Genomic DNA, 13,081 nt, shown 5'->3' on the forward strand with positions numbered 1-13,081 from the left:
AATTACAAGAAGCTGTGTTTTGTCTGTTTGCTTCCTTCCCTTCCATCCTGGGATATAAGCCTTGTCCCTAAGGATGGGGCTGGAGGTGCTGAGGAGGAACATTTGGGCTAACCTGGCTTGGCCTGGAAGCCAAGGGCTGGAACCCTAGGGCAGGTGTGAAGGATGGCATTCATTTCTCAAGACACTGAGATGGAGTCATACTTGGTGACTTTGATGTTTTTTCTTGAATTTGTTCCTGGGTGTCTTAGAAAGAGTCACAGAAAAGTCTTCATTTGGTCTGTCATGCCAAATTAATTCATTCATTAACTTCTGTATCTTTATATGGATGGTTTTACATTGGGCACATATGAGCAATTTATCTGTCAAGTGAGATTGGAAATAGGAATGTGCCTCCCAAGGTGCATTCAAAGCAGAGTACAGATGTTTTCTTTTACAGCCTGCTAAGGTGCTGCCCTCCCCCAACTCCAGCTGTGCTCTGCGTCTAACTATGGTTGGCCTCTTGATTTCCTGTCCCTGGTTATCTTTTCTTACTTTAGCTCTACCCTTTGCAGCCTTGCTGGGTAATCTACCTAAAATGGACCAAATCTCCTTTCAGCTTAAAATCCTGCCAAAGATGCCCTCTTACCCTCAGGATAAAATCAGTCTCTTGCAGACTCCGAAGACTGGCATGGCCCATTGCAATGTTAGGCTTGCTAGTGTTTCTACCTCAGCAGATGCTCCTCCCTCGGCTTAGAAGGCTGGCCTCCTTTTGCCAGGATAATTCCTCCTGCAAGATTTCCCTCTGATGAACCTCTCCCCATTTCTGTCACTATGTGTCATAGTGGGTGGTGAGGTGGTGAAGTGTGGGTATCCTTCTCTCCCTGGTTTTCCCTGTACTACCTGATGGGGCTTTGTAAAGGGGTCTGGAATGACGTAGATCCTTAAGTGCTCTTTTGCATGAGTGGAAGACCCTGTCACCATATTAATATACTTCTCTTCAATCCAAAAAAATTCTAGGAAGTCTTCAAGTTTGTCTAGTCTCTCCCTGCCTTTTTCTTTTCTTTTTAAATTTTTATTTATTTGCCAGAGAGAGAGAGAGAGAGAGAGAGCACAGGCAGGGGGAGTGGTAGGCAAAGGGGGAAGCAGGCTCCCTGCTGAGCAAGGAGCCCAAGGTAGAACTTGATCCCAGGACCTGGGATCATGACCTGAGCCAAAGACAGATGCTCAACCGACTGAGTCACCCAGGCATCCCTTCCTGCCTTTTCTGTCAGCTGCTTCTCACAATTTCATAGTCATTCAGTCTCATACTCAAATTTGTTCATATTCAAATATTTTTGTTAAATGCATGAAATAATGACATTTCAGCACTATATTTATCATTTAAATTCAGGTCATAAAAGGATGCAGTATTTTTATTTGAATTTTTAATGATTGCTATGAAAAACCTGGATGTCAAACTATTTCCTGTGTTCCACAGATGGGGAACCACTGTTTTAAATGATTAAGAAAGATCTGAGCAAGTTTCCCTTGATTCACTCTAGGCTTGGCTTTGCTGCTTAATACCCCACAAGACACTGTAATTCTCTGATCATAAAAATAACGTTCACTTTAATTTCTGATTCTTATTATCTTTCTTCCCCACTAGACTCTAAGCTTACAAGAGCTTTGTTTTGATTACCACACTGTTTCATCTCTCTCTGTCCCTAGTGCCTAGAACTTAGCAGGTGGCCATCATTTTTATGAATGAACATAAAACCATAGCACGTTTTTAGTATTACTTTATGCAAAGGCATGTGATTACTAATAGTTATATTGCCGTTAAGTTGGATAGGGAAATTATAATGTGAAAAATAATTCTTACGACTGTGTAGACTTTTCATGAAGACTTCCTGCGTGTGTAAGTTTTAATAACTTTGACTACAGGAATAACAGACACAGTGTATAAAGGTTTTCAAGGATTAGCTATTGGTCATATATTTAAGCATTATTCATAGGTCCTCCATCACTGTTTAGCTTAAACTTCCAACTCCTTGAAAATAAATTGCTTTCATGTTTCGAGCCCTGCATTCCGTTAAAAGTGAAACTTTATCAGCTACCTATTTAATTTGTCCTAACTTTAAATTTAAGATAGGAAGACTTTGTAAAATCCTCTTTGATGATTTTTACTAGTAAAAACCACACTCTTATTATAAGGACAAGTTTTTTTTTTTTAATGTGTGCATAATTAATTCAGGTCAGTAAGTTTGTTTACAGTTTAACCACTCCAAGGGGATCCTTGGTGGGAAGGTAACCTCCATTTTTCTTGTGCAAGTTTTCAGGCCATATGGTTGCCTTGGTAACATCATAGATGCACACCCCAATAACAGCTGATTTACATTTCTATAGTTAGCTATTCATTCTTTCTCCTATCCTGCTAAACAAAAAATAAAAGCCTCCTAAAATTGTCTTCCTAAAACAGAAAAACAAAAACTATGATTCCCACACCAACTGGAGTACTCAAGCTGCTATTAAGTAGCCAGACTCCCTCATAGATGAGATACATCAGTCAACTCATTTATTTTATAATGCAGTGTAGGAAATAATATAGGCTATGATTTGGGATGACACATATTATTAGAAATAGGGAAATATTTAAGTACAGTAAAATTTCTACTTATAGTTTGTTCATGAATAGTCAGCTTATCAAAAAAATAGGCACACTTTTAATTTTTTAATTTCAACTTTGGAGAAAAGTTCCTATTTCTAATCCCACTTGTTAGCAGTGGGTAAGAATTTTTTGTTTTGTTTTTTTTCCTGGAGACTAATGTGAAATGCAGTTTAGCCTGGTAGGAACCAGATGGTTGCAGAATGCAGGTGGGGGAGGTAGGTGACCAAAATGAGCACCTGCTTTGCTCCTCCCTGTATCCCTGCCCTTTGCAACATGACTTTGCAGCTCCTCCAGCATTAAATGGCTTCTTTCCCCTCCACTTGGGTCTCAACTGGCTTTTGTGATTTGTGTGCCTGAGAAGAAAGGAATAGAAACAGTGGTGTGCCAAATCTGAGTATTCAAGGAGCTTTTGCCTTTTTTTTTTTTTTTTTTTTTTTTGGAAACCTGTCTATCTCTCAGCTAGCTCCAGTTGGCCTGCTGGAAAATGAGAGACCAGTGGAAAAGAGAGACAAGCCATCCCAAGAGAGGCCATAGCAGGCCAGCCAGCCTTCCTCCAGCTGCTCTGGCAAGTGACTGCACATGGGTGACTGGGTCCAACAGAGACTGGAAGGAGCCAGCCAGCTAAGCCCAGCCCAAACTGCCTAATGGCAGAATAGAGACCTCCATAAATGGCTACTGTTTTAAACTACCAAGTTACATGGTGGTTTATTCCGGAAAAGCCAACTAATATAGACATGCGTAGCAAAATTCCCCAAGTGGGAGTTGAAAGTAGGCTAGACATAGACTATGCTGACAATGTTTTGAAGCCAGCATTTTTAATTCTTCTGTGAACTCTTTTAGCTTCTGAGATTTTAGGAAAATCTGTCTCTACATTGCTCTTGACTGCAGCAAGGTTGAAGTTATGTAGGAAAAAAACCTGACATCATCTCTGTTTTAATGGAAACAATTTGAAGGTTTACCTTCATGGGTGATGTCCAGTACAGGATTTGAGATATATACCCTACATTGTGTACACAGGCTGGGAGACTTTAATCTCTCTGTTATTTCTTTAACAGTGGGAACATTAGAACAAAGTCTTCCTAAAGAAGATGAGGGGAGTATGGAAATGGCCTCTGGCATTGAAGTAGACAAGGAACAACCAAGATCTGATGATGATGATACGTAAGTAGGTCCTGTCTGGATACCTGAATGAAGCACTGGTGGAAAGTTAAAATGCTATTGCTGAGATATGGACAATAGTCTCAGACCTAGCTGAGGAGGCCAAGTTTCACTCACACAAGGGTTTGTTTCTGGGCTCTCTGTTCTTTCCCAATGACATCACTTCCTATCTCAGCATGAGTGATATTCCATCTTAAATTACTGTGCCTTTACCATATCTTTTGGTATCTGGTAGGCCTAGTCCCATACCTGCTTCTAGTCTCCATATCTTTTTCTTCAAAATTATCTTGGCTGTTGTTGCCCTTTACTTACCACATTATCTTTGCATTTTCTTGTAAAGTGTCATGAAAAACTGTTGGGATTCTGAAAATGGGATTACATTTGTTGATTAATTTATAGGATTTGACATCCTTACGATCATAAATCGGAACATCCATGAACGTCTCTTTATGTCTTTTCTTAAAATATCCTTCGGCATTTTTGTAAATTTTATTCACAACAGAGGTACCACTTAACTTGGTGGTTGTTGCTGTTGTCATTTTTGATGGAGCTGTTTTTCTTTCACTGTGTTTCAACTTGGCTACTACTAGCATATGGAATATTATTGATGTTGTATCTTGTAACCTTACTGAACTCTTTTATTAGTTCTAAAATTTGGAATCCTTTGAATTTTAAAAATTTTATAATTTACTTTTTAAATAGGTAATACCATCACTTGGCTTCAAATTCAGAAGTTATACTCTTTTCATAGTCTTCTTGCTATCTCTTTACCTCAGCCACACCATTCCCCTTCTAGAATCAACCAGTCGGATATGCCTCCTGTGCACATTTCTCCTGAGGAATTCCACTAAGCTGTAAGCCAAAATGTAGATCTTTATATGTGTGTATTTTTTCTTTTTTTATAGAAACAGTTTCCTAACATACATGCTATCCTGCCATTTTCTTCTATCACTTACCACTGTAGCCTGAATACCTATCATAATATACAAATAGTAGTATACATGCAGTTTAAATACCCAGGAAAGTCAAGTATTAGGTCGAATAATATGGATGTTTGTAATTGGCTATTGTCAAGTTGTCCTTCACAGAGGTTACACCTATGGACACTTCCACTGATACAGTATGGAAGTGCCTGCCTGCTTGCACGTTTTCTTGATTAGTGTTTTACCAAACTTGCACAACTGATAGGTTCAAAATGATCTTTCAGGTTAGTTTTAAATAGCATTTCTTTTTTGAGTTAGTTTTAAATAGCATTTCTTTTTTGTCTTTCTAAATGCTTAATAACCATCTTTATTTCCTCATTGGGGAAAATTTCTTCATAGCCTTAGCTGTTTAAAAAATTAGGTAACTGGGGCACCTCAGTGGCTCAGTTGTTAAGCATCTGCCTTTGGCTCAGGTCATGATCCCAGGGTCCTAGGATCGAGCCTTGTGTTGGGCTGCCTGTTCAGCGGGAACCCTGCTTCTCCCTCTTCTACTCCCCCTATTTATGTTCCCTCTCTCACTGGGTCTTTGTCAAATAAAAAAATAATATCTTAAAAAAATTAGACTATTAATATTTTGTTGATTTGGGGGAACTTTTGCATTTTAGGGAAATTGATCTTTTATCTCTAATATGACTCTAGAATATTTTCCCCAGCTTTTTGTTTGCCTTTTGGTTTTATTTATAGTGGCTTGTGCCACGTAGAAATTTCTCATTTTTATCTAGTTAGGTTTACCAATTATAAGAAATGATACCAGTATTTTTTTAGTACTTTTATGATTAAGTTTTTAGTTAGCTAAATAATATATTCCTCTTGAATTTCACTTAAACTACACTGCAAAGTATGGCTCCACCTTTACTTTTTTCCAAATAACTCCTTACTTATTCCAACAACATTTATTGAAAATCTTCATTTTTCTAACTTGAAATGCCATTTCTATGATATACTACATTTTTATATATACTTGCATCCAACTCATTCTTTCTAGTGCAATTATTGTATTATAAACATGTTGTTTATAATATGAATTGTTACTTTGGAAGGATAGTTCCCTTAAATGCTCTCCTTTTCCAGTATTTTCCTATCTAGTCTTACTTGTTAATTTTTCCATAACCAACCTGCCTAGCAAATAAAGAAGGGAAAGAAGGAAGGGAGGAAAGAATTTTCTCAGCCTGCTTCCTGCCTGTAGAATTTTGGAGTCCAGCAGTCTCTTTTCAGTTAGGATTGTCTGTGTCCCTTTAGGTCCAAACTGGTTATGTTTCTGCATAAATATTTCTTTGGAAAATCTGGAGGGCTCCACAAATCTTACTGGTATTCACTTTATTTGACAAAAGCCAGATCCACAAATCTTTTTTAGGTTTCCCTGGAAACCCTGCTCTTTGATAATAATTTTGAGATTCATCCAAATCGATAGGTATCAATAAGTCATTCCTCTTTATTGCTATGTAGTATTCCTTATATAGATATACCACAATTTATTTATATATTCATCTATTGACTAATGTTTGGGTTGTTTCTAGTCTTTGGTTATTATAAATAAAGCTGCTATGAATATTTATGTGCATGTCTTTGTGTAGACATAAATTTCATTTCTCATGAGTAAAACCATAGGAATAGAATGCCTGAGTTGTGTGGTAGGTGAATGTTTAGTTTTTTAAAAAACTGCCAAGCTATTTCCCAAAGTGGTCGGGCCATTTTATATCCCCCAAAATGGTGCCTAAGTATTCTAGTTGCTCTCCATCTTTACCAACACTTGGAATGGTCTCTTTTTAAAAATTTAGCCAATCTAATGGGTGTATGTGATGTCTTGGTAGTTTTTGAGTCATAGGCATTATTTGTATACCCTTGCTACCAGTTCTTTGTTAGATATCTATATTTTGTCAATATTTTCTCACTGTCTGGGTTTTCTTATTCATTTTCTTAATGGTATGAGTCAAATTTGAAGTTTCTGACTAATGAATTTTTTAATCACTTTCTAAAATCAGAATTTCCGATTTACTTGTACTTCAGACAGAGACCATCAACTGAATTTTAGTGATTTAAAAAAGCTAATTGGTACTCCCTCTGCTATTCAGTACAGGGTCAATTTTACACATTGTACACATTTTACACATTTCAAGTACATGTTACACATGTACTTGAAAATATGCATATTCTTATTATTCCGGGGACACATATGTTCTATATAATTATTAAGCTTAAAACATTTTTTTTGTGAAACCGCTCTATAGCCTCCCCCACCCCTTATCACTTCTGGATAGAAGTACATTAAAATCTTCAACTGCGTTTGTGGTTATGATCATTTCTCCTCAAATTTCTATCTCATTTTGATGTACTTTAAATACATAGAACTATGATTGTTCTATCAGTTTGGTAGCATACTCCTCCCTTTTTACATTATGTGTTTTAATTTTTGTCCCTATTAAAACTGTTTGTCTTAAATTCTATTTTGTTGGATACTGACATTGCTATTACAACTTTTCAATTATTTTATATTTTTTAGGATTTTGCTGATGTGATTTTTAAATTTTATTTTCATTATTTTTGTGTAGTTTCATTATAATGTGTTCTTATAAAATGCATGTAGCTGGCTGATATGCTTCTTGTCCTGTGATAACCTTTGCCTCCTAATTAGTTTAATATAATAAATGTCATTAGAATTATTGACATATTTGGCTTTATGTTTTAGGTTGGTTTTGTGTTTTTTGTTTGCTTTCATTTGTCATTTCCTTCCCCTCTTCTTTTCTAACCTTTTGTTACATTGACAAACTTTTCTATATTACTCTAGTCTCCTCTATACTAGTTTTGAAGATACAGATTATATTTTTATTCTTTTAATAGCTAGTTTTCATGTACTTCCTATGGATTGATATAACAAATTCAGAACTTGTCCAGTGGTTTTTTTTTTCTCACAAATACAACAAACATATCTAACCACTAAAACCCTTCCATCCTGATATCGTTACCTAGAGTTATAATTTTACTTAAAAAACATCTTTTATTGTGGAAAACTTTAAACATCGTAAAAGTAGAGTGCACAGTGTAATGAAACCTTATGTATCCATCATACAGCTTAACAATGATCAGTGTTGTTCTTTACTGCCCACCCTGCCCCTATACCCTTTTTTAAAGTTTGGAACATTCTATTTTACCTTTTTTTTAAAAAATAAAAAATAACATTTTTTTATTCTCAAACTTAATTTGCTATTGTAGTTTATCATTTTCTGAACTTGCCATGTTATTTTTCTAGTCTATGGTCTTCCTTTGGTTTCAGTTTTCTCGCTGTTGTATATCCTCTAGTAATTCTTTAAGATAGTTCAGTGGCTGGTAAACACTCTTATTGTTTGCATATCCAATTTTTTTATTGTTTTAATTGTAATTGAGTTGGGTATGCAATTTTAGGTTGACAATGATTGTTCTCCTGATCTTTATCATTGTTGATGAGAAAAATGCTAATTGTTTTTCCTCTATAGATATGCTAACTTTATCCCCAGCACATCTATAATGTTCTTTTTATCTTTATATTCTTATGTTTCACTGTTGTATGTCTGGTCTGGACTTCTCTTTCATCCTGCTTGGCTCACTTTCTTCTGAGATCCATGACTATCTTGAGTTCTGGAAATTTTTACCCATTACTTTTCCAGGTGTTGCTTTTCTTATTTTGTCCATTTTGGTACTCCAAGTCGATATGTTTTGGAGCTTCTCAATCTTCTCAAGCTTCTCAATCTCAATGTCCCCAGTAACACCTAATTATACTTTCATATTTTTTATTTATCTCTTTGTTCCATTCTAGGTGACTTCATAAATACTATTTTCAAAACTATCTGGGTATCATCTATTAAGTTTTTAATTTAAATCATTATATATCTCCTAAGAATTATATTTGTTTGTTCATATTTTTATATGCTCTTGTTTCATTACTGCATAATTATTTACCCTAATTTGAAAATATTTAAAAATGGATGCTGTTCTTTACCATTTTGAGCATACTTAAAGAGTGTTTAGGATTGTCTGTTTCTCTTTGGGTCCAAACTGCTAAAGAGTGTTATCAAAATTCTCCCTAAGAGTAATTCCATCTAGACCTTGTTCCTGGTCCCACTTAAATTTTTTTCTTTTTGTTTATTTTTCTCTTACCATTATATTTATTCACATGTTTTGGAATTTTAGTTTACAGGATCATTTTGTTTTAGAAGTTTCGTGTTTTGTTTTTAAATTTTCTTCCTTCCCTTTCTATCTCTGTGCACCTCCTGCATATCTAACAGGTTTTGTTTTCTTCAGTGTGTTCCCTTATATTCTTGCTAGCTGGAGCCCTTGAAGAGCTATACTTCAGTGCAAGGGAAAGTACAAAGGAAAAAATATCTCAGTAATATAGCTGGTCTGTTTGGTCTTAATCTCTGGGAGAAGAATTCACTTGGATTTAGAGTTTGAATTTACAAAATACTTGGCTGTCTGGAAACATGTATATTGAGAAATCAACATTAAAATTAATAGTAAGAAATTATAATACTCTGGGATCTCTAGAAGAAATAAATTTGAAACATTCTGGAGGGATATAACTTCAACCCAGGCTACACTATAGTTTCTCACTAAGGCATGAGCATGAGTTCACAACTAAAAATAGAATCCACTATAAGAGACAGCAAGCACAGAAAAATAGCTGAATTAGACCATAAAGAACTTCAGATAATATAATTATCCTATGAATATTTAATATTTATATAATAATTAAAACTGCATTTCTAAAATTATTTAATCAAAGTTAAGGAATGGAAACATAAGAAAAAAATAAGATCGATCAGAAGGGAGCAGGAATATCTGATTAGCCAAACAGAACTTCTAGAAATGAAAAAAAAAAATCTACTAATAGAAATAAAATGATAGTTTAAACATAGAATAGGTACAGTTAATGAGGGACTTAAGAACTGCAAGACAGACCTGAAGTAAAAAATGATGGAAAATGTGAAAGAGGAGTTAAGAGTCATGAAGGTCCAACATACATCTAAAAGGAGTTTCAGAAGAAGAGAATCGGAGAAAAGCAATATTCAAAGCAATTTTAGCTGTGAACTTTTTACAGTCACTGAAAGCCTTAAATTGTGATATCTGGGAAGTAAAACAATAACCAAGTAGGAACAATGAAAAGAAATTCATACCTAGACACAACATACTTTAAACTACAAAGGAATGAAGATAAAGGGAGGATCTCATGTAAGCATGTACCTCAGGAATGATAGCTTCACAGTGGGAGCTCTAGTTGCTGGTCTACCCCAAATTTATGATCTCTAATTTTAGTGAGGTCCTCTGTGGTATCTGGCAATCCTATGCCTGGTTTGCTTCCTTCCAAACCCTCCACCCAGTAGGCTAACCCCCATCCACCTCACTCTCATCATGTGACCATGCCTCCTACTTCATAGAGATAATACGTGGTTTGTGAGTGGAATGGTCTTTTCTAGGTTTGTAACTTCTCTATATCCACATGAGTCCTCATTGCCTTCTCTTTCCTTATCTTCCTTCTGAGACAAAAAACTGTCTTCTTTCCTGCTGAAAGTACTTCCTGACACAGGTGCCCTGAATCCCAGCCTTTCTTAGAAAACGTGTTCCTATCTATTATCTGTCCTTTTCCTATATTTTTAACATCTATTACCTACTTCCTCTCAGGATATACACATGCCCAAATCTGTCCCTTCTTGAGAAACACCAAAAAATCACTGCTCTCATCTTCTCATCATCTGTTCAGAGCCAGGCTCACCTCAAAGGAGTTTAAACTCCTTGTCACTGCTTGCTTACCTCCTGCTTTCTTGATCCCCTGGTGGTTCCTGCCACATAGCACACGGAAATGTTCTTGCAAAGGTCATCTATTACCTTGAAATTGCCAGGTTCAACTGTCATTTCTAACTTACTCTTATTTGGCTGCTCCCTATCTGGAAATTCTCTGCCTCCTTGGTGTCCATGATTAACACTTTCTTGGCTCCTACCAGATCTTCCTCAGCCTCTTTACTTGCCATGTAAATATTAGGGATCATTGAGATGGTTTTCTTGGTCTCCTGCTTTCACCCCTTCTAAGCATATCCATGCTGAGGTCTTAGATACAATTTCGATTCCTACTCCTACTGTTCAGTATCTGAGACCTTGGGCAATTTCATTAACCTCTCTGAGCCTCAGCTTCGTTATAAATTGATGGTGAGAATGTCTACCTCAAAGTGTTGTATTAGATAAAATACTGTATGCATAAAGTGCTTTAGGCTGTTGCTGGTGTATGATAAGGGCACACTATATGGCAGCTGTTTTGTTCTTTTTTTTTTTCTTCTCTTTTCCTCTCCTTTTAAGAGTAGATGGGTATTAACAAATATAATAAAGGTTGTTGAACACAAGTCCAAGTAAACAGAATACCAATTATCCCAATATTGGTTTTTTTTTTTTAGTCCCTCTGGAAAGCCAGACTGATATAATAAATAATTCATTACCTGAAAATGAAACTATTAAATTGCTTCAGTGGGGGTGGGAAGTGAGATGGGAAACACTTTCATATGTATTTTTCATTGTTTTGATATCATAAAGTTGATTTTTACCTCTTATTTTCAGAAATTTTGAAGAATCTGAAGATGAGTTGAGAAATGAAGTAGTAGAATCTCTGGAAAACCCTGCTCCTTCCAAAGAGGAAGAAAAAAGAGAAGAGACTCCTGGTTTCTCTAAGGGTGCTGAAAAATTAGGAGGAGAGAAGATAAGCACCCAGAAATATACAGAATTAAATGAAGATTTAGAGAATATTTCTACTCGAGCTGATGACAAAGTATGCATTGCAAGTGAAAACCAAGAAACATCAACAGCCCATCAAAATATACAAGTGTGATTACTGCACTTTTTCTTAAGTGGTAAGTTAGTATCTATTAACTGTAGTATCTGGTTAGGTCCAAGTCATAAACATTCATTTTGTAAGAGTTTTCTAGCAATCCCAGGGATTTATTGTTTTTTTTTTTTAATTGGGCTATATTAGTTAGCATACACTACATCACTAGTTTTTGATGTAGTAGTGTTCCATAATTCATTGTTTGCCTATAATACCCAATGCTCCATGCAATCCGTGCCCTTGATACCCATCACTAGGCTAGACCTTGAGACTGACCAATTTGAGTGTAGAAATTAATATTTTACTTTAAAATTTCTATCAGGAAATCTTTGGGACAATATATGTGGTAGGCAGACAGAATAATGTGTCTCTCTTCCTGCCACCTTCCCTCCCAGTACACCCAACAATGTGAATATATTGTTACATGGCAAAGGAGAATTAAAGTTGCAGGTAAAATTAAGGCTGCTAATCAGATGACCTTCAAATAGGGGAAGGCTTTTCTTTCACTCCAGGTGGACCCAATGTAATCACAGGGCTAGAGGGAGGGAGGCAGATGAGAGAACAGGAAGATGTCAGCAGGAGAGGGGCTCAGCCTGGTGCTGCTAGCTTTAAAGATGGAGGAAGGGGCCAGAGGCCAAGGAATCCAAGCAGGTTCCAGAAGCTGGGAAAGGCCAGGCAATAGACTTTCCCCGGAAGTTTGCAGAAGGAACACAGTCCTGCTGACATCTTGAATTTAGCTTAAGAAATCCACTTTAGACTGCTGCCCTGCAGAACTGTAAGATAATAAATGCATGTTGTTTTAACTAAGTTTGATAATTTGTTAAGACAAGGAAAGAAAACCAATACAATGTACAAAGTAATTCACTTAGAATAATGAATGTAGCATTTTAGAAAACTGTGATACTGAAATTTCTTAACTTTTAGTGAACACTTTTTTGAAGCAGGTGTTGACTCTTAAGGGAGTAGGTTAACTGAGCAGAGGAGATGAAGGCATGTCATGTTAATTATGCACCAAGTAATCATTTTACTATGTTTTATTGAATTAATTTCTAATAGCTTCAAATGTATAGATTATAAATTACTTAAGGGGAGGGACTCTACCTGGTCGTTGTATCTTATGCTGGTCTTTTTACATATGGGGCTTAGCAGAGTACCACATTCTAACAATCCCAGTATTGAACATGTGCCTGGGGCTTAATAGACATTTGTTGATTTATTGTGTTGTTCCTATGAAGGACAGAGATGTTACATTTCTAAGTGGTAGAATTCTGCCTAAAATATATGCTCTGTAATAAAAATACAACTAAAATTGCACATTGACCCATTGCTGAGCCAAGAAAACAAAGATGAGGAAGGGTTGGTCCGATTATTTCTAAGGTCTGCTTAGTGTTTACATTTGATATAACTTTATTAAATGTGGGGAAAGTATCAGAATTCCCCTAACTGTGGGATGAATTCTACATGATGTGTCTT

At 36.0% G+C, this 13,081-nt stretch overlaps 1 protein-coding gene across 3 annotated transcripts in view; it reads left to right on the top strand.

Annotated features, from left to right (window-relative positions):
• The window catches only part of NEK5 (NIMA related kinase 5), a 72,202-nt gene that overhangs the window by 46,007 nt on the left and 13,114 nt on the right, over positions 1–13,081 (top strand). For 2 of the 3 annotated variants that reach the window (XM_045080566.1, XM_045080563.1), the window contains 2 exons: positions 3,682–3,787; positions 11,344–12,922. In XM_045080566.1, the coding sequence (XP_044936501.1) occupies positions 3,682–3,787; positions 11,344–11,611 (374 nt within the window). In that variant the 3' untranslated portion in view covers positions 11,612–12,922. Of the gene's footprint in view, positions 1–3,681; positions 3,788–11,343; positions 12,923–13,081 lie in introns of those variants that run through there. The other variant, XM_045080564.1, reaches the window with a different exon arrangement.

The sequence above is a fragment of the Mustela putorius genome, unplaced genomic scaffold, assembly GCF_011764305.1.
Source record: "Mustela putorius furo isolate JIRA1106 unplaced genomic scaffold, ASM1176430v1.1 tig00000461_pilon_pilon_pilon, whole genome shotgun sequence".
Classification (NCBI taxonomy): Eukaryota; Metazoa; Chordata; class Mammalia; order Carnivora; family Mustelidae; genus Mustela; species Mustela putorius.